General features: G+C 41.1%; 3 protein-coding genes across 13 annotated transcripts in view; all 3 read right to left on the reverse strand.

Moving 5' to 3' along the window:
- Window positions 1-7,649, reverse strand: part of huwe1 (HECT, UBA and WWE domain containing E3 ubiquitin protein ligase 1) — a 34,040-nt gene extending 26,391 nt beyond the window's left edge. Inside the window, exons 1-13 of the mRNA XM_079741525.1 lie at window positions 7,603-7,649; window positions 5,055-5,131; window positions 2,714-2,764; window positions 2,501-2,570; window positions 2,299-2,397; window positions 1,937-2,143; window positions 1,689-1,841; window positions 1,521-1,583; window positions 1,328-1,405; window positions 1,198-1,248; window positions 906-1,074; window positions 711-811; window positions 395-545 (exon numbers count right to left, since the gene is read on the reverse strand). Of these exons, the coding sequence (XP_079597651.1) occupies window positions 395-545; window positions 711-811; window positions 906-1,074; window positions 1,198-1,248; window positions 1,328-1,405; window positions 1,521-1,583; window positions 1,689-1,841; window positions 1,937-2,143; window positions 2,299-2,397; window positions 2,501-2,545 (1,117 nt within the window). The 5' untranslated portion in view covers window positions 2,546-2,570; window positions 2,714-2,764; window positions 5,055-5,131; window positions 7,603-7,649. The remainder of the gene's footprint in view (window positions 1-394; window positions 546-710; window positions 812-905; window positions 1,075-1,197; window positions 1,249-1,327; window positions 1,406-1,520; window positions 1,584-1,688; window positions 1,842-1,936; window positions 2,144-2,298; window positions 2,398-2,500; window positions 2,571-2,713; window positions 2,765-5,054; window positions 5,132-7,602) is intronic.
- Window positions 7,650-8,233: 584 nt separating this feature from the next.
- phf8 (PHD finger protein 8) lies at window positions 8,234-17,286 on the reverse strand. Of its 7 annotated transcripts, none has more exons than XM_079741539.1 (22): window positions 16,999-17,286; window positions 16,085-16,405; window positions 15,684-15,769; window positions 15,431-15,557; window positions 15,086-15,246; window positions 14,738-14,879; window positions 14,365-14,551; window positions 14,099-14,261; window positions 13,617-13,704; window positions 13,418-13,524; window positions 13,176-13,267; window positions 12,950-13,039; window positions 12,553-12,831; window positions 12,095-12,177; window positions 11,805-11,977; window positions 11,548-11,633; window positions 11,293-11,411; window positions 10,731-11,074; window positions 10,496-10,591; window positions 10,298-10,407; window positions 9,842-10,208; window positions 8,234-9,748 (listed from the first exon to the last, which is right to left on the reverse strand). In XM_079741539.1, exons 2-22 carry the CDS (start codon window positions 16,180-16,182, stop codon window positions 9,660-9,662), a joined length of 3,087 nt encoding a protein of 1,028 aa, XP_079597665.1. In that variant the 5' UTR covers window positions 16,183-16,405; window positions 16,999-17,286; the 3' UTR covers window positions 8,234-9,659. The 7 variants fall into 7 exon arrangements, with proteins under 7 accessions (XP_079597665.1, XP_079597664.1, XP_079597661.1 ...); XM_079741538.1 differs by having other exon boundaries at window positions 8,234-9,751; XM_079741535.1 differs by having other exon boundaries at window positions 8,234-9,751; window positions 12,923-13,039.
- A 332-nt stretch (window positions 17,287-17,618) lies between these two features.
- Window positions 17,619-21,034, reverse strand: part of wnk3 (WNK lysine deficient protein kinase 3) — a 38,205-nt gene continuing 34,789 nt past the window's right edge. For all 5 annotated transcript variants that reach the window (XM_079741529.1, XM_079741527.1, XM_079741528.1 and 2 more), the window contains 3 exons: window positions 20,920-21,015; window positions 20,668-20,825; window positions 17,619-20,587 (listed from right to left, as the gene is read on the reverse strand). In XM_079741529.1, coding sequence (XP_079597655.1) covers window positions 19,988-20,587; window positions 20,668-20,825; window positions 20,920-21,015 — 854 coding nt within the window. In that variant the 3' untranslated portion in view covers window positions 17,619-19,987. The remainder of the gene's footprint in view (window positions 20,588-20,667; window positions 20,826-20,919; window positions 21,016-21,034) is intronic.

Genomic DNA, 21,034 nt, shown 5'->3' on the forward strand with positions numbered 1-21,034 from the left:
TGCTTGATGTTCATGTGACCACGAGACCGAGTGAGGGTTAAGCTTCCAGGATACTTGTAGTATATATGCCCCTGTGTGTGGCTGCTTTCATAAACTACATTGCTCTTGATGATGCTCATACAGAATGACTTATCAAGAAATAAACCGATAAACAGACAAATTCGATGTGGTTCACACACACACACACACACACACACACACACACACACACACATATATATATATATATAGGGATAAAATCTCCCCTCATCGAATTAGAGACAAAACATTGGGTTTACTTGCACTTTAAATAGCCATTCGATTTAAATATGAGAACAATTTGTTTACAGGTGCACTGCATGCAACATGTTGTATATGGAAATGCAGTTGTAGCAGTAGCACTAGCATCTCTTACCAATCATTGCTTGTATACAGTTGCGCACCAACACAGGCAGGAAGCCATGGTAAGACGCGGTCCCGGTGCAGTCGATGATGTTGGAAAGCTTAGGTGTCCTCTCCAGGTGGACAATTGAAGTTAAAGTGCGCAAAGATGCTGCTTTTATATCCTAGGAAAAAAATGACAGCACATTTAAAACATCTTTTTTTTCTATCCAACTAGTCTTGACACAATCTACTGTGACACATTAGAAATTATGCATTTGCATGGATTGTCTCCATTCGAACACACATGCACAATCATGTGTGCGCGACAGGGATGACACGGTCCTTACCACAAGCTGTTTGTCGGTAATCTGCAGTACATCTACCAGTTCCTCTATCAAGCCATTGTAAAGTATACTGTTGGCGGACTCCTGGAGCGCATTGGAGTACACTGCATGGGAGGGAACACAGCATAATGTCAGCATTTGTAGGTACAGTCAGAACCTCTTACAAACCATGTGGTTGGGATGGGACTATGTGCTCACCAAGTATAGAAATGGCATGCAGGCGGGCTTGTACAGCCTGTAGCCTCTTCTTGTGATTAGAGAAGCCGTGAGCCAATCGAATGTGTGTGAAGAGAAGGGTCTGCTTGTCTTTTGGGATGTTGTACATTACTGTCAGTGACTCCATGATCTCAGACGGACTCTCTGAAATCTAAAAAACACAGGAAAATCAAACAACTGACAGGTATAACAAACAAAATAAAGACTTCCATGCATCATGGACTTGCAGAATATTATGAACTATAATGCAAAGAAGATTAATGTCTGACTTTACCTTGTCAAGCTGCTCAATGTGAATATAGTGTAGTGTGTTACTGCTTGTCTGCTGACGAAAAAAGGGTACATTTTAATATATACTACAAATAAAGATAGTAGTTTTTTTTTAGTAAATCTTTAGTGCTTACTTTTCTCTCTACTTTGACCTCAGGGCCTGGTTCAGCATAGAACTCAAAGTGCAGTGTTGTGGCACTGGGTGGGTATTTCTGGTGCCCCAAAAAGAATCATTAATCTCAATGTTGCACTATTAATTACAAAGAAAACAAGTCACTGGAATAATTGGAATGACTCTACAAAGAGATTATGTAAATTGGCACTTACCGACATGGGCAGATCCCTGCAGCATTCGGCCAAACCAAACCCATTCTCCTTTCCACCCCAACTCTACAGAAGAACAAGGAGATTGACACAATCAGATTCACTGTTCCAAAATACACCTGTCATTACACCTACATAAGCTAGATGGATATTGACATTGTATTGTTAAACCTCTGCCAGATGTTGCAGGCGGGCCAAAAGAGGAGTTCTCTTGTCAGACCCCAATCTTGTGATGTAGTTGGAGCGTTTGCTGAACACGTACAGCAGGTTTAGCACAGACAAGACCACTTGCATGTCACATGACGCCAATAAGGTGGTTAAGTGCTGTAAAGCAAAAGGAAAGGAGGAAAATTCATTATAATTATTCATATGGTTTTATCCCCTATGGTGACAAGCAGCTGTGCAGGGTGAAAGCTTACCTCTATGGAGCTGTAGAGGTGTCTGGAGAAGCTGTACTCAATGAGCAAGGCGGTGAAATTGAGCACGGCCAGCAGCAGGGCCTTGAGGTGCCCGTTGTCTGGCCGGTCGCACACCAGAAGCCATGACATGCTCTCCACAGTCTGGCCTGCATCGCATAGAATGCCATCGAAACGGTCCAGTAGGTCCACCCAGTGGTACAGCTCACACTGGAGGAAATTTCAGCGTTAGTTTCAATACCGTACCAAATGGCAACAGTTCCTGAGATTGCTCGGTCAACATGAACATTGACGGAATGGTATTGCATATAATAAGCACTTTGCTTCAATAAAGACATGTACCCTGCTCCCGACATATTGTTTACCTTTCCAATATTCCAGGTCTTAATGTGCTGAAGCTCCACAAGCAATTGCTCATCACTGCATGCCTTGAGCTTCTCTATAAGGGTCCTGCAGTCTGCAGGCTGCAAAGTATGGAGAAGGCAAGAGGACTGTTATTTCAATACAAAGCCCAGTAAACAACCAGTAAGTCTAATTAATTACAATGTCACCAGTATACACACTCACAGCTTCTGTAGGGGTTTTCTTTAACTTGCTTCTGTCGACCTTCATTGTCGCTACTTTCTATATGTGGCTCCTGTCAACACACCACATAAAAAACATAAGGATGTCATATTTGGATTTTGTATGGATGAGGCCATATAGGGCAACCCAGAGGCTACCTTAAATTAAACATGGAAAGATAAACATTATGTATATAACAGTAAGTATTATACTTACAATAAGTAGTTTGGCAGCACCCACTTAACAGCATGTTTTTTTTCACTTTACCTGCAAAATGAAAGATTGAAACCACATCAAATTAAACTGAAAATGTAAGGAGCCTCTAAAGATTCTGCCAAAATGAAACAGAAAGGCCCATGGTGGACAGTACAAATATCTTGATTACAGCTAAACATAGCATGCAATTAGTAGTGTAAAAAAAAGAGGATACAAGATAAAGAAAATAGTCAATAACCACTGGTTTAAGAAGACATGGCCATTTCAACAAAATACACACGACCAAATACAATGGACAAGTCATCACAGTTGGACATTTGCAATTGAAAACGTTTGCGTTAGTCAAGCATTGAGAGTATTTTGATTGGCTTCGCATAAAGACGTGCCGCCGGTGGCTTGATGGCTAACAAATGAATCTACGTGATTAATTCACATCATTATATAGATAGATATATACACACAAAGCAACGTTTTTGCAATCCATCGTGTCCCCTCGATAAACCAATAGTTAAGCCAACAAGTGCAATTGGTTATCAGTCCGCAATGCCAGTAACATGAAAGAGACAGGTTTAGCATTAGTTATAGCTTGCAAGCTACGGTTAGCACAGAGGCTGCCAGTAATACCCGCTATTTTAAAGTCAGGGGAAACACAAATAGAACTACTTGCTGCAACAACAATTGGTCCACTTTTTAACAACTAGGCACATACCAGACATAAAGCAAATTACTTCAATTGATTATTAGATGGCTGGCATTGTAGTCGCTGCCTGCGACTGGCATTTGGCATGCTACGCTGCTAGTGTCAAACTATGCCATAAATATACTAAGGAAACAGACCTTGAGTTGGTTTAACGCTCAGACAATACCTAACGTATGTCGTTACATGCCTATATGTCACTAGAGCTAACACAATGCATGGAAACCGAAATACGTTCGGCTTTAGCTAAATAGCTAGAGCACCCCTCATTTGACTGTTGCCGATCCCAGTCCTGACATCACTGTTGACTAATTTACCTCGCGGTTGCACTAAAGGCCGCACAAGAAACCCGCACTATCAGGCTCGGCTTTCTTGCTGACACATTTCCTTACACCGTAAACACTACAGCAGTTGTTGCAATATCAATAAAAAACTCTTGATTCTATAACAGCAAATCTGGCAACTCTGATTCTTACCCCGGCCTTTCAGCTAGCAAGTCGTAGCACGCGTTGGCTAGCTAGCTTGCTAGCTACTTGAACGCAAAGCAGAAACGTAGAATTACTCGCTGAATCATTCCCATACGAGTCTATCGTGACACTGCGAGTTGGCGTATTTCGTAGTATTCCAGTTAATAGTGTGCATCAACTGGCCCGGCATATAGCTTTAAACGTCCGTCATAGCACTTTGATCCTGGTCATTTTTCGACGACAACGCGCGCATGTATCCGTAGCATATAGGCTCTAGACACTAGACTTGACAAGTCATTATGACTGGGGTAGTGTGCAAAGTGAATAATGTTTCAGCTGGAAACCGGGTAGTTACTGATGGATTTCTCGGTTCATTTCAGAATTTAAAAAGCTTGGACAATAAGAGCTCGTCTCTCTAACATGTGTATTAATAACCATGTATTGGTCTTAAAACCATATAGTAAATTGCCCACAAGGAATATTAATCTAATCTAAACAATGCCCATAATCAGCCTTAAATTAGAAAAATTCTGAAATCTGAACAGATACATATGTATAATCTGGTAGTAAAATGTACATTTAAGAAAGCTATAATAAATGCAATATTGTCAGCATCCTTCATTCTTTTGCTAGATTAATGTGGGCATCCAAAGCCATTACTCCAAATGTGATAAAGATCTAGTTAGTTCAGACTCTGGCTTATGCAAAATATTACAATTTAGATTACATGAACTGGCATCCATTTTGCATCTTCCTGTCACTTAATGGCAATAATTAATACAAATTAGATAATTTTCCCAACAATATATACACTATTTTGGTAGCGGGTAACCGCTCTGACGATATTAAATTAGGGCTGTGATTAAGGAGCATGTGGTGATAAACCAACTGTTGGCAAGACCAATATAAAATAATTGCTTAACTGCGCAAGAAGTGAAATGACCCAATGGGATCACAACCATGAAAGCAAAGGAACCTTTGTTATACATTGATAGATCTAGCAACAGTTCAGAATACGTTAAAAGTTAAAGCTTTATCACAAATTAGGCCCCATGTTCTACGAATAACTGAATCCATAGCTGCTCGTTGCAATTCGAATGAGTCCTCTTACAATTGCAATTAAAAAGCATGGTATCACTGCATCTGAGACGGGATAAAAAACATTTCCAATACATACCAGAAACTGCTTTGATACAATATCTCCATCATCATCCTCCTCCTCCTCAGCTAGTTAGGGTCTTTAAACAAGGCAATCTAAAAATAAAGAAGCCCCATCTCAGCAAAAAGCCACAACAGAACTGACATTTTTTTAACTAAACCAGAAACATCAAAACGAGTTTAAGTCACAATGTTCATAAGCAATTGAGTTTCACCGTCCTTATTGGCTTGATTCTCAATAGGCTCTATACGTTCACATTTCCTGTGTGCACTCAGAACCAAGTTTTAACTATGAGTCACAAGATCAGACTATTTGGTACAATTGGTTTATAGATATAGTATGCCAAAACTACATATTTGATTCTACATAATTAGTTACTAGTGTGATTAAAAATCACAGTGGCAGGTTGTCCTAGAGATCTTCTGTTTAAAATCCTTCAAAACGATGGGTCGTAATATACCTATAATGAATGGGATGTGTTATGCTCTAGCCAAAACAAAAAGACTACATTTGCTGTACAGTGTGCATCATATCCATATTTGCAAATTAGGGAGTCTCAGCTGTATCAAAAAACGATTGATAGATGTGCAACTATATTGCTGGAAAAGTTATTTTGCATGATTTCATATCAACTCTCGCTATGCAAAGTACTCTTGAAGAGATATGCTGTCATACATCTAGTAATGTTATTATTTGTGGATTGAAAAGGAATCAGCACTCTTTTGTAGGCATTAAAATCCAAATAATAAATATTTTGCCCACTCTGCCTTTGTTCTCAGCATCCTAAACATAAAGCAGAACTGAACTGGTTATACCTGGTGAGATCAATCAGAGAAGGGGGTCAAGAATGATGTAAAGTGTCAAGATGCTTGTGGGTTTTTTAAGCAGTTTATATCAACAACAACCTAAACAAAGGGGGGCTACATAGGATCTGACAGTTGTTGTGACTTTTACCATGGTATGTAGCAATACAATTTAAGTTAAATCAGAAAAAAAAACTCTAAAATTGGAGTGTCTGCAGCTCAGTAATAAAATATGTTGATCATATCCATGTTTTTATATTCCATAAGATGTGTGTTAATGAAAAATGTTGATCCAAGTTAAATGCTGTTGTATCCTGTTCTGCAATGCTTCATTATAGTAATGTAAAAAATAAGTCTGTATTTGTTTGTCCCCTGACAATGATGTGCAATGCATCAAATTCCTTGGGTATCATATTAACATTATCGATGATTGGTTCTCCCAGTTTTCCTATGTGTATGCATTGGGAAAACATAACGATCAAATATCAACAAATCAAATCTACATATACCTACAACATTAAGAAATATTGAGTTTTTGATCATATTGGCTTGCACAAAATCAGCCAAAGGGTTGCTGATATATGATTAAGGTAAACTGCAAATGTTTGTTTAAAATATACTATTGCAATAGTATCCTGTATATTCTTACATTTCTAAAACGTGTTTTAACTTTCAATATATATCACCTTAATCTCAGTTGTTCTCTTTACACACTGGAAAACGAAACAAAATCTGTCATTTTTTTCTATCACCGACTACATTTTTGGGTGAGCAAAAATGCCTTGTGAATGCCAGAGGCCCTCTGTGTTCATGTCATCACAATGGTCTTTCATGAAGTTAAAATGTAAAAAGGGGCTGCAGATATTGCACACACCGGCTTCCCACTGAACAAAACACTGCCAAACGAGTCGTATAGCTTAACTTTGCCAGTGCGGCTTCATTATAACATTTTGTGTACACATACAGGTATTTAAACGTGGCTAACGTTACCACAACCAGAACATGTATTATGAATGGAGTCGACCTTTATGGAGCCATTTTTCATCTCGATTATTAAAGATGCAAAGCAAATCAGCAACTTAGGTAAAGAAAAATGCCTGAGTTCAGCAACATTAATGTCAATTTCTGGCCCACACAGGCTAGATAGTGTTTGATAAAGTCAATGATACAAAGTTAATGTCCGTACCTTGACAAATCAGTCCATATGACGTTAAGACATTACCATAGTTAACATAGGCTAACGTTCCCTAGCTAGGATATTGTAACGGTGATGTTAAAGGATAACTACAACACGTTAGCTACCCAGACTATAAGCCAACATAAGCTACAGTTTGCCGCATGTCACCGGTCAGCCAGGAAAAGAAAATCAACTATCACACACTCGTCGTGATTCTCACCGGTCGTTTGTCTCATCATTCGACACAGAAGCCAGCGGCTAACTCGCCTATATGCTAATGTGGCTAGGAGTAGCACACGGGGGCACGCATTCGCGCAGTGAGCCCGTGCGGCGTGTGTTGGTGGGTTTCGCGCGAGCTAAGCAGCTAGGAGCGAGAACACAGCACAATGCTATCTGTGGGATCATGGCTACATTAAAAATGGCGGTTTACATGGCATAATGTTCCGTTCACCATGACAAAAACTCTTGATGGCACTGGAGGCAGACTTCGAATATAAATCATCATTAGTTGTTGATGAAAGGTCAATGTGTACACTTCACTAAACACCGAGACATGTTGCACTAAAATGTTTTCATTTTTGCTTACCTCGTTTGCTTGCTAAATGCACTTCTCCATCTTGCACTAGTAGCGAGTAGGGCCGTTTAGGTCTCGCGAGAACTTCTTTACAGAGGCTCTGGCACTCCCTTGTACTGAGAGAAAAAAACCTGTTCCATCAATGAATATGGACTGACTTGAAGATAGGAATTTTGATTTTGATTTGAATTTGATTTGTAAATTGGTGTACTGAATCAACTTTTTGGTTTTAAAATATGCACTGATGTGCCGAAAAAGATTGATTGCTTGTAATTTAGGTCATAAGTAATGCTATTTATGCCAAACTTACATTGGTAAATATTCCAAACTACTGCAAAGATGTTATTTTAATGAAATAGCTGATTTCAACACAAATGTCCAGTACTAAATTCACTACCGAAAATGTTTTATGAGCGCTAGTCTTTATCTAAAACAAAATATCCAATTTAAATAAGTGAATCATTTTAATTTCTAATTGCAAAATGTAATGAATTAAAATAAGTTGTGTAGAGACATTTCAAAACGCTTGAATCATAAAAATAAATAAATAAATCTGATGAATAGGCAGTGGTCACTCAAAAACCAACCAATTTTTGAATGGTTCATGTAAAGAAATCATTTTTAAACAGTAAGTTTTCCCAAAGTATAGTTTATCTGTTTTGGGTCATATTTAAAAACCATTGTGTGTAACATACAGTTTGTTGAAGCATGAGTGAATATAAACAACACATAACCAAACAGATAGTCAAACTAGGGTATTTTTTCAGCACGAAATAACTCCCTTATAACATTGACAATACAACATGACCATCTAAGCATGACATATTTACTGCATACAAGTAAAAAAAAAACAGGTTCATATATTTCCAAATACAGCAATGCATCATTTACAATTCAATTTTAAAAAGATTTCAACAGTCATTTTAACTATAAAAGAAATTAAATTACAATAAGTATTTACACATCAGACAATAGTCCTCACTTCTACTGTGAATGGTAAGATCTACATCTCAACCAACATTTTATTGTTAGCCCAACTCCAACACGGCTAAATCCATCATGCTAAACTGATGGGATGCTAATGAGGACTCTGTGTTCTAACATCATACTGCTTACTCAGTATCTAGGTAAATTACAAATATTTACATAGACTTAAAGAAACATTAAAAAGCATAATAAACCAATGTACTTGTACAATGTATGTAGGTTACGATCATCTTAAGAGTGGTAAAGCATACAAAAAAGTTGAGAACATGCCTATGTAGAAAATATTCTATATTTAAATGACAGTTTGAATCAATCTGAACTTGCAGCATGATCGGATACAAACTTGAGCATAATAACGTGGGATCAATTAAATAATGCATTGTGACTATGCAGAGGGGCAAATTGCCATTTTCCAAGGGAATTCTAAGGAATAAAACATAGATCCATGATATAAAAGTGTGTAAAATAGGGTGTCATTTATGAACAGGGAAAACCGAGGATACACGCCTAAAAAAAAATGCTTGAAACATTTCTACAACAAAGCATTATGTCTCTTCATCACATAATTCTGACTGAACCTTACATAGTATAACTAATTACACAACACTTTCCATTATTATGGCAAACTTGCTATTCATTATGAACTTCTGAAGAAAACATTTCTGAAAGCTAGAACAATTTGGACAAACCGAGTAAGAGTAAAAGTCCAAGTATTTAAGTAAAGATGAGAAAACATGAATATCTTTGCTGCCTGAATACAGAAACTATTATAGCCCAACCCAAAAATGATATATTGAAGATTTAACTCCAATATTATATTAATTTCAAGTTTCTCAAATTTCTTTATTGCCAACATTAGGAGGATGCGGTTTACCCGTCAAGTTGCCTGGTGAAAAGTGTGTTCAGTGGATCTTTGTAACATTATATTTGTGGAAAGAAGAGTAAAAGCATGGAGGAAGATGAGAAAACTGATGATCATAAAAACTTATAATAAAAAATATAATGAATTCTGTCCGGGCAGTATGTCCTTGTCATTTTTTCTTCATTTCCCACCAAATGTGTGGCCACATTACCAGAACCGCCTACAATAGAAGTTTGCCATTGCGGTGAATTTTCAGAATTTTTCCAAGTCTCTGTTTTGCAGTTGCAAGTCCTTTCCTTGGACGTTTCCCTGCTAAATTAAGAGAGGGAAAAGAGGAATGAGAAAACACGCCCTCACTGTGATATGCCAGCATGTTGTGTGTTTCTCACACGCTCCCCTTACCTTGTCCTGCTACAGCAGTGCTTTGACTGGCTGGCCCTGCAGGGGACGCACCAGAGGGCGAGTAAGTGCTGCTGTTCTGCGGGGAGAGCGAAGGCCTCCTGGAGGTGAGGAACACCCCAGGAGCCATGGCCCCGGTACCCCGAGGGCCCCCCGGGCCGAAGGGTCCGGGCCCTGCCGTGTACTCGTGATCCATCAAGCTGGCAGAGTAGTAGTCCATCCTCCGGTCGGGGCTGAACTCCGGTCCAGAAGAGGAAGCCTGTGGCGGGGAGGGCGGGGCCGGTTCCGGTTGGACAGGGGGCGGGGCCGGTGCCGGAGGTGGGGGCCGCTGCTTTTTGGTGTACTTTCTCTTGGCGGGTTTCTGTTGCTCCTACAAGCGAAACAATTACAAATCAACCTCACCACCCAAAACTCCACCCTGATTCTTCAGATTAAAACTTCACATTTCCGTGAACCCACCTGGTGTGCCAGTTTAGCGGCCGCTGCGGCAAGACCGGTTTCCACCGATGCTACTCTCGCACCCTCCCTGGCCGGTCTCTCCTGTTTCGGGAGGGTGGGCAACACCCGGGCTGCAAATGGAAGGTAAGGGTTTAAAAGAAAACCCCACTATGGTTTTAAGATGCATTATCATTTTACAGAATGAACTATTCAGAAGACCTTTAGGACTCCAGGGTGTATCGTCCCAGTTTTTCTTCCGTTTCATCTTGGCCTTGTTGGCATGATCCTCCTCGTCAGACTCTAGCGAAGGGTAAACTAAGAGAAAAAGACAGACACACAAGTTTCTTCAAAGAATCTTAGGAAAATACTTTTGATGACCTCCGTGTTCAGCTTCGTGTCCATGTGTGGTGTCTGTGTTTAAAAGGCATTGGCAGGTGCATATGATGTCTCTCACCGTAGTCAGAGTCCTTAAAGCATGTGCCGAGAGTCTCCTGCTCGTCCGGGCTTTCCTCGTCGCTAAGGTGCCGCGCCGGACGCTTGATCGCCCGCTTCCCGGGACGCTGCTGGATGGCGGGTTTCTTCTCGGGACTACCCGAATTCTTTTTGTTTCCGCCGGACACCCACACAGCCCTTCGCCCCTTCTCCTTCACCACGGCAAGACCCTCCGTCAGGCCTCCTGAGATGGACATGGGCGAGGACGAGGAGGAGGAGGAAGAAGAGGACGAGGACGGAGGGTTGGCCATGGAGAGCATGCCTTGGATGGCTTCCCGTGTGCTCGGAGAGGCTGGAGCTTCCTCACTGAGCAAGAGAAGAGGGGATCAGCCTACCGATAGCAATCGAAAAGTACACCAATGCTTTCTAAAATCGTTACAATTGTAGTTTTTAATTAGGCCTGCAGTGCTTAGCACACCCAATTTGTAGGATTCAAAATATATACTTCTATATGTCTATATACCTATATACGTCTTAAATCCATACATCTGTAAAACATTTGAACACTAACATAGAGATCTCACCTGAGTGCAGAGTCCAGGCCCGCTACTTGCTTACTGGCCTTCAGTAAGTCCAGTATACCTCCGGCTCCACCCTTCACTCCATGGGCAGCCAATGCTTCCTCATCTGTTGTGTAGTCCTCCTTTAATGAACAAACAAACAAACAAACAAACGTTGTTCTAGCATGGCGGTAACCATAATAAAGAAGACTACTTTATATAGCAATGCAGATGACATTGCATTCATCATGTCCCGTTGAACATACAGAGCATCCTTACCTCAATGTCAAAATCCACCTCCCCAGGCTCCCTGATCCTGTTGGGGTCAGAGCACGGCTTGGCTCGGGGAAGCTTCCTCGGAAGACCTTTTAAAAAGGAGCATTTTCATTTTGAGATCTGGTGTGTTATAACGTAGCAATAGTGCGGACAACTTCGTGGTCTGCAGAGAATAGAAAGATTATAGAGGAGCGAAGCTGCATGGTTGTCCATAATTATACAGCCGTCACACGGCCCCTCTTTTGGAGGTTCATTCTCACCACTAAGTTTCTTCTTCTTGCTGGGCCCTGTGGGCTTGCGGCGTGGCGGCGGGGTCTCGTCGATCTGCAGCTCGTCCTCAGTCTCCAGGTCAGAGAGGCTGGACCCCTCCATGGCCACATGTTGGAAGTTCCCTGCACCTCCAGCTCCGTTACTACCGCCCTTCTTCTTGGAACTTGAACAGAAGAAGAAAAAAAGACTAAGGTCAGCATTTTCGGCCAGCCTTTGAATAAGCACAGGGTCAACAAAAGTAGCGACGTGTCTGTATGCAAGAGTTGTGCATTTCGCTTACCCTTGAATTTTGCCATTGGTCAGTACAAGTTTCAGCTTGCTCTTATTAAGCTTCCCTTCAAACTCCTCTAATGGCAAGTCCAGCTGGAGACCAAAGAAAAACAGTAGAAAATACAGTTGTAAGCAAATCAATTGGTAAACACGATCAATACCTCATGCTGTTCAGAAAGAAAAGCTACAGTAGGCAATTTATTTTAGAAGCATTTTTTTTCTTCCTATTTTTTCAATTTTTGTTTACATCCTGAAAGCCATTAATTAAAATCAAATGCTTTTTTAAAAGCATAAAGAAAATACGGTATCTTTTTTTTTTTTTTTTTTTTATCTGTCCAACTACCGTCCAACCCGGCTTCCTGCAGGCACTCTGCTGTAGGTTGGATAACTTAAAAACCAAAGCTTACTCTGGCTGGCTTCGCCAAATTGCCTACCCTAGCTTGAAAAAAGGTGGAGACAATCCAATACCTTGTTTTTCTTGGACTTGCCGGGATTAAACTTTTTAAGAGTGTGTTTGGTGTGAATTTCCAGGAGATCCAGTTCCCCAGCCTCTGCCTTGATCAGACTTTTCTGACTCTTCTTCTTGGTTACCGGCAAGCCCATAACCCCTACCCCATCCTTTGCTTTGGGCCCTCTCTTTTTTCCTGGAGAGCGGATGGGATTTTGGGAAGGGGTAGCGGGACCTTTAGAGAGCGGCGACCCAGGGAACGGGGGAGCGGCCCGGCCAATGTTTTGCTGAAAGATGTCCTTTGAAAATAAATGTTGCCGTTATAATTCAAATGAAAACCGACAATATATGGAGTGTGTAAAATGGAACGATGATATGAATGCCACACACCACATCTACCAGGGTGCTTCTTTGTACCTCGACAAGGCGGATCTCTTTAGCTAGGTCCTTTATTAACTGCTGAGTCTTGATGGTCTCTGGAATTTCCACTTCGTGATCAGCTATTGCCTGAGAAAGAAGATCGGAAAAACGAAATTACAAATCTAAATAACTTCTGGTCACTAGACAGTACGATAATATGATCTTCACTCAAAGATGTGTAGGGAGTGAGCCGAGTGAGGTCGTTGATGGGTTCATGCCTGACCTCTTTGCGGGTCCAGGTGCGGAAAGCATTGTTCAGTGCCTTTGCTCCGTGGACCAGGTAAGTGGCAGGATGCCTGCGGTTCTCCCTCAAACCTGCCAAATAGAGCCCCACTGGTTTGGTAACATCACTAGAAACTTTTCTGTAACTTTTCTGACACTTTTCTTCTCATGAAAAAGCTGAGGAAACACAGGTCTTCAAAGCATGAATTGAACACATGTCTGGCTAGAAGTAAGAAACCTTACCTCTGAATGTATCGAGGAGGTGCTTGCCAACATACCAGCACACAGTCTCAAAGTTGGGGAACCTAAACAGATCTGCTGTGCTCAACCTCTTTTCTATCTCATAAGCCCTGAGGAGAAACGGTTTGTTATACATGTTTTAAGGTATGTACCTGAATGCATGAGCAATTCACTTTAATGAGATCAGTGTGAGGGAACTCACCGTAGCTGCATGTCAATGTTGAGACTATGAAGAAAGTTCCCTCCAAAAGCTAAACAGTCCACTGGAGTGAGAACCGCATGAATCCACCCTAAAAAACACATGCAGGAAATATTTTAATCTAACTGATTGACGGCTCCAATGATGCAGACACATATAGGGTGAAAAAAGACAGCTTCCCAGAGTCTGAAAAACTTGAATCGTAATGCTGTTTGGCTAACATCATAACTATAGGCTTTAAATAAGTAGAGTCCCATCACTCATCAGAGAGGGGTGAAATAAATAGACATGGAACAACTTTAAGAGTTTTGTGGATTTTAATTTTAATTAGTTAAAGTGTATTCATTTATAATCGCTGAGCATTACGATAATGACCTGGTCCCATTTTCCCATTTCTTATATGCTGTCGTGTTTCCTATTTGGTACTTAAAATTGTGATTTGGCCACCATACTAGTACCCGATGAAGGAAAACTGTGAAGCCTACCTGTTGGAATGAAGAGGGTGTTGCCTTGTTTGACCGAACATTTGTAGCACATATCCACTTGATCGCCAAAGAACATCTCATTCTGATTCGATGAGGAACTCCAACGTTCAAACAAGGCAAGATTGGCTGCAGTTGGAGATATCAAGTAAAATATCTTCTCGCCCTACATAGAGAGACACAAAGAGGTTTGGATGGATGTAGTTAGATTAAGGGCCACTTGCAGTTTCAGTCATAAACCTCACTACAAGTCAACTCATATAGCTTACCCTCAGGACGTGATACCAAACTGAAGTTCCTCCAAAGTCAATGTGAAAGTCTGTGTAGCTGTCCTTCACCCCCATCAGGCAGTACTTCTGTACGTTCGGCCGTTCAAACACAGACTCCTCTGGCCACAGGTTTTCAACCCAGGACAGTTTCCTAACGATCTTTGGAGTTTCCACCAAATTGGAGAGCCTATAAGAGACATGGACTTTTTCTTAACATAGTGTTACGTGAACCAATATGGGAGACGTATGCCTTATTTAGTAAATAAATATGACTTTCTATTTTGATAAATTACAGTAAGGTCCATGTAGAATAAGGCTACATACTGAACTGGTATTGAACAGGGGCTGAGAGTATTACTATGAGAATGTGCACCTGGTCTCTGAGAACTCCAGGCTGATCACATTGAGCACTCTGTCTCGGTTGGGGCTGTTGTAATACTCCACAAACTCTTCCAAGCGCATTTTCATGTCAGACTGGCGAGACACGTCAATCACATCTATCTCTTTGTCAGGACCTAGAATGAGGGCAGCGAACACCATGCATTAGATATGTCTAAACAGTAGCGTAGTTTTCTTTCAACAAATTAGGCAAACGCAAATTCTGCTCAGTAAGAATTGGGAAAAATGTCAATAGTACAAATGCACTTTGTTTAACAAGTTTTTAAAATAAAGCTGCATGACCCAGAGGGGAGAAAGGAAATTAAACAGGAAGGAGGTTTACCGATGTAGTGCTCTACGTCGTTGACGCCGAAGGAGGAGGGCGGCAAGTTCATGCCCAAGCCATCTCGTCGGAGCACCATGACAGGAACACTAAAGGAACGCTCTTCAAGGAACTCCACCGTCAGCTGTGCCCCAGTGGGCTTCAGCAGCACCTCGTCCGCACTGGATAAAGGAAACCATGCACTGATTCAATTGGGATTGGGATATGCTGAATATGTGTGTATTCCCTTTTTAAAGACACGGTAGATAATCTGTATTAAATCCATTAATAGCTCACGTTTTTTTTTTTGTTGAAGGTCAGAATAAAAAGCAGCAATGGCACCACACGGGAGGTGGCAGGGCTTACCTTGGAAAAGTGCGGCTCCGAAGTTCCCTCACAAACTGTGGGGTGCCTGTTTTCACAGGCCGAGTAGGATCTCTTCCTGCCACAGCACCCCCATCTGCCTGCTTATTTCCCCCACGACGCTTACGCACTGCCGGTGGAAACGGAGGAAAACACATTGGTCAACAGAAGTGCTGGGTGTAGACAGAAAATTGGAGAGGCTTTCAAAAGCAATGAATAATGAAATATCAAAATGACACACATTTTAATAACTTACTGATCGATGGCCCATGGGTGATCTGACAGTTAGGGCAGTGATACAGGTCAATCTCTGCTGCTTTATCCTCCTCCACTCCAACGCAGCTGCAAGGAAATCAATGTGTAGATCCAGCATCAAGATAGGGATAGTAGCAAACTGAGCAGATCTTATTAAAAATACAATTATCAGGGAACACATCTCAGACCACGTCACAACAATTAACCTAAAAACACAGTCATCTAATTTACTAATGGAGCTAGGATATAATTCAGTATGCATCACTGACAACTTTACAGAATAGAAGATTTGAGGATATAATTCTACATATGGAATGGTACAAAGCAAACAGTGACTATTAATGGCCCACCTCAAAGACAAAGACAAAATCACAAAAGAATAAAAATATAAACATGACTCACCTCCCATGGAACCAGTCTTGACAAATGTCACATTCGATCATGAACCGGGTCACATCATATGGTAGTCGACACAAGCAGTATACTGGTACTGATGCCATACTGAATGTCACTATGAAAACAATCTCAGTGCAGTCTCTGGTAAGAGTCCACTTCAGTCAGTGTACAATCCAACAGGCAGAGGTTCAAATGTCCAAACTACATTAAGAGTTTTAATGTAGCTCTATATTAAGGGTAATAATGCTGAAATGAGTAGAGCTTCTGACATATCCCTGCCAGATGATCGTTCCTGACACGCATGACACTGGTCGCCCACCAGGAGCCCTGTTAAAAAGTAAACAATGAAAATTAGAAATATATCTTGGAGCACCAGTGGTACAACAGGGTCTAAAACGCAATAATATGTTGTATAAAGCAAAAATAATCAATTCTACGCAAACAAATTAAGAAAAGCAAAGATGTCCCAAAGGTAGCATCCGTCTCTAAAAGTTATCGATGCTAATTCTAGCTTGATACTGTCTACACTAAAAATTCCTAATTACAAAACAATTTGGAAATATTTCCATTTTAATGTAACATCTAGAAGTAACTGCAGACTGAGGGAACAAAAAAAAGCTAAATGTTGATGATAGATGGTTCACTTAGTACAAGTTTCAATAGCTTATTTGTAAACACACTATAATGGATAATAGAGCTGTGAGTTAAAGCGGTTTAGCGGTAAAGCTGGCTAACGCTGAGCTAACACACTAGCTAACGGCTATGTTGTCAAAATAAGGGCTGTACAGATCCTTGTTTTCACAATAAGAAACAAATAAAACATGCATAATGAATAGAAGGCTTTTCTCGATGTAAAAAAGTAACCAACATTCAGAAAACCCATAAAATAAAGACAAATAAATCGGTTGTTAGCAACTTACCAAAGCAACCAGGTTGCGGCAAGGCCGAGAGCTTTAAAGCTGATGAAATCCGTAAGCAAGCTCGGGGATAGAAGCGGCCTAGCTCAGCACTGCAAAAAATAACTACAACAAGCGTCTGCACATTTTTATGAAGCAAACTTCAGGAACAATATGGTGTATTTCAAATTTCTGATATAAAATTACCGGGGAAATTATATAGCAAATCCCCTAAACAAGCACAACCATCAGAAATACGGACTACTATAATAACGCTTCAACGCCATTTCAAAGACAACAGCGGTAAACGGTTTCTTCTTCGCTGTCTGTTATTGAAGGAACAATAAAGTTGCGACTGGTAGAAAACTGAGGTGCGTTCAAGAAGACAAAACGTTACGGGACGTTAGAAGCAAAACGTTATATAATCCACGCGTCTAGAGCCCATATGATTCGGTATGTTTTTCATTTTATTTTCAATAAGATACGTGTATGTATGTTTTTATCTGATTCAGCTCAGGAATGATAAAATATAACGTTTAGTTTTTCAGACTGATTATATTTAATAAAAACAATCAGAAGGGTTTGATGTTTAGACATCATTTATTTTGATTAGTTACAAAACATAAATAAAATCAGCAATTTAATTAGTTACAATTTACAGATGCTAATTACCGGCAACGTTAATTACTTTCTTTTTATTATTTTATAGGTGGTTCTCAATCATGTTATTTCGAGACTCCACAAACATATTTTGGATATTTATCAAAGCACATTTTTTTTGTATTGAAAGTTCTTCTCGGTTGACATATTGTTAAAATCCAATAATATATCCTAGAAGACTAACAATTACAAATGAGGGTTTAGAATCACCCCAGCCTGCCTCCAACCTATAAAGGACACAAGAAGAGTTTAATTTAGACAAGAATGAGAACCAATCTTCTCTAGTTTCACTTACCCTCTGATTTGATCATAACACAATTTATACAACCCCATTTCAAAATACAAAAATAATTTTCTTTTAGGTAACATTTTGGTAACACTTCCAAGGACCTGGCAAGTTCCATTTTATTCATGAATCATCGTCAAAGCTGTAGCAGTAGTCAACAGGTTAGTATCCAACATAAATAATGAACTACATTTCTGTGGAAAATGTGAGTTGTATCAAAAACAACATGAATACTAGAAGCCATACGTTAAATTGCAGGTAATACTACTGCAAAGTGATGCAAATTGAACCATAAACTAATGTACAAACTGCTTTTTCCCCAATTACAAATTTGTAGGATGTTTCTGACCCCTTTGTATCCTTATCTCCTCATTGCTGTAGAACAGAATATCTCCATTGATATTTTCAATAAATACAGAAATGTATATACTACTCCATTATATATACATTATACCAAGTAAATGTATCAATGACTGACCATCAATGGCCAATACATTATTTAGCTTTAACGCTGAAAGTCTAATAGAACATCAGTTGTCTATATTATTATGTAGGCCTATGTCCCTGTTTTTTCATTGACGTTAATTCAGAAATATGTTCACTTCTTGATCAAGTTAGGGTGCTGTGCATAATTGCACTTTTGTGGTCCAGTCTAGTTTATAGTCATTCACAGTGAAAAAGCTTATGATCATAGACAAAATAGTTCACCATTAAAATAAAAATACCACGTTCAACAAAGTTTAAAACTTTACAGTTGTAAAATGTCAAACTTTACAGGTGTAAAAGTCCTCACCGGTCTTGCGTACAGGCCGCTCCGAATAAAAGCAACAAGGGTGCCATTTATGACGCAGTGCAACGGTAACAAAGCTTTGCCACACAGAAAAAAATACACATTCTCACACAATATTGTAGTAAATTTAAAAGGCAATATCGGAAAGAAAACATGTTTTTCCCATTTAATAATCATTTGGCAGTTTTTTTCTCTTTCGTGCCCCACCTCATAAACATGTATGAATTAATTAGTAGTGAGCATACTACCTAAATCAAAGTGTAGGTGCGCAAAGATCCACTCAAGGTAGCCAAAAGGTCATGCAAAGTAGTAATGTAATGGATGCAGTGCAGGAACTTTAAAGTCCTCCCAAACAATAAAAGTGTGAAGCAAAGACTTGGCAGAACTTCTGAGCTTGTCAATATCCCGCTAATAATACTAAAATGAAGGACACAGACTATCAATCATGTGAATTCTGTTCAATTAAATCTGCTACAAACCCATTGCTGTTTCGAGGTATTAGAAGCTAACATGCCGTGTCCATGCACTACACTTAAAACAGTGCGCTGATGGCATCATGGTTGCGATGGTAGCCAGATAACATGACCATGCTTTACTGTGTAACATGCTTTCGACGCAACTGTGTTTACGCTTTCGGCCCATGGAAACACTTTGTGCTTTTTTCCATCATTTTAAAGGTCTGTTTGTTAATCCTCATCTGTTAAGTTGCTTCTAGAAAATATTTTATGTCATACAGACAAATAAATCAAATGCACAATGATCAATTTAGACAGTTACTAATTGCACTTTTAAAATTATTGTTTTGCCCTAACTTTGACAAAGAAAATATAACGAAAAAGTCATTGATGTTAAAATCCTGTGTGTCCTTCATGTCTCTTTCAAATAGAGTTCAGGTTCGACCGTATGAAAGGAAAGATAATTAATTTGTGTCACAAATACAAAGGGGGGGGGGGGGGGGTATGCCCTTGTACAGTACATAGAAGCACAAACACACTCACACTCACAAATGCACACACACATTGCAGAATTTATACAACTTAACAGCCAAACACAACATTATTCATAAATCCACAGCCACGGTGGCCCTGTCTGTAGTGTACATACAGTAACCATCTTTCACATTCACACCCCCTTCCCACAAGAACTACATCAACGCTTGTCCTTCTCTCATCCACTCTTCCACATCCTCAATTTCATATCCAATCTTTAGAATACCCTTCAAAAGTCTCAACCCTGGCCCCGTCACCCAGTCCTTGCCCAAAGCCCTCTCGGGGGCTTCAGGGCTGTCCCAGAGGGAGGGGGGTGGCGGGGGGCGCTGGGTGTAGTTTGGCACTGGAAGGCAGAGGAGCGGTGGAGCAGGAGGAGGAGGAGCAACAGGAGGAGGAGGAAGAGGAGGAGCAGGAGCAGAACGTGGCCCCGGTCACAGTGCTGCTGTCTGTGGGTGCAGAGGGGGGCACGGTTGAGGCGGGCTTCTGGGAAGGCAACAGTGGCTGGGTTTGAGGTGGCGGGTGAGTGGCGCTGGCCGGGGCCTGGCTCTGCATTGGCTGGGACTGGGTCTGCAGGGGACTCGGGACCCGAGGCTGGGGGAGCTGCTGGCGGAGCGGGGGCTGCTGATAGGACATCTGCTGGAGCGACTGGTGGAGGTGCACACTGGGCTGCAGCTGGGGGACTGGAGCCAGGTGTGTAGGCGGTGTTGCCCCGGGGGAGCGCAAGGTACGGACCGGTCCTCCTCCTCCTCCTCCTCCTCCTACTCCACCTCCTCCTCCTCCTCCACCTCCTCCTGTGTAGTGTGACGGGGCAGCCCCGGGTAGGCTCGACGGGGCTGGGGATGACTGGGGGTTTAAAGGTGCTACTGGAAACCAGCAGGGGGGAGCCACCTGTGCAACAATCACACATGTTATCAGGGGGCGGTTGACTTGGCTGAAGTAGAGGAAGTACATGCTGCGCCGGGCTTTACCTCCGCCGGTTGGCCCCAGAGTTCCTGCCCCTGCTGGATCTGTTTGATCTGATTGAGCGAGGGCTTGGGAGGGGCGGGACCCACCGTCTCCTTTGTCCAATCGTCCACCAGTTTGTGCAGCTCGTCTGTAAATGTGCTCTTCCTAGGGGGGCTGTGATCTGTGGAAACAAAACAGGAGGCAGCTTTCCGGTGAGCATTGTTGACATTGAGCGCCGGTAACTCTTTGTTTGCGTGAAGAGAACAAAGCCATACCTCTTTTGGCTGATAGCGAGGTGGTGCTTTCAGGGTGGCGGTACGGAGGCAAGCGGCTCTGTTCCCCACCAGAGTAACTGCTTGACTGCTGGATCCCTGAACGAAGAGTCACACA

The sequence above is a fragment of the Pollachius pollachius genome, assembly GCF_949987615.1.
Source record: "Pollachius pollachius genome assembly, chromosome: 8".
NCBI classification, from domain to species: domain Eukaryota; kingdom Metazoa; phylum Chordata; class Actinopteri; order Gadiformes; family Gadidae; genus Pollachius; species Pollachius pollachius.

Coding starts and splice junctions, on each gene's coding strand:
- phf8 (XM_079741533.1), bottom strand. CDS start 16,182: ATGGCATCAGTACCAGTATACTGCTTGTGTCGACTACCATATGATGTG. Junction 15,770..16,084: donor CAAGACTGGTTCCATGGGAG/GTGAGTCATGTT, acceptor ATTTCCTTGCAG/CTGCGTTGGAGTGGAGGAGG. Junction 14,262..14,364: donor TTTGGTATCACGTCCTGAGG/GTAAGCTATATG, acceptor CTCTCTATGTAG/GGCGAGAAGATATTTTACTT.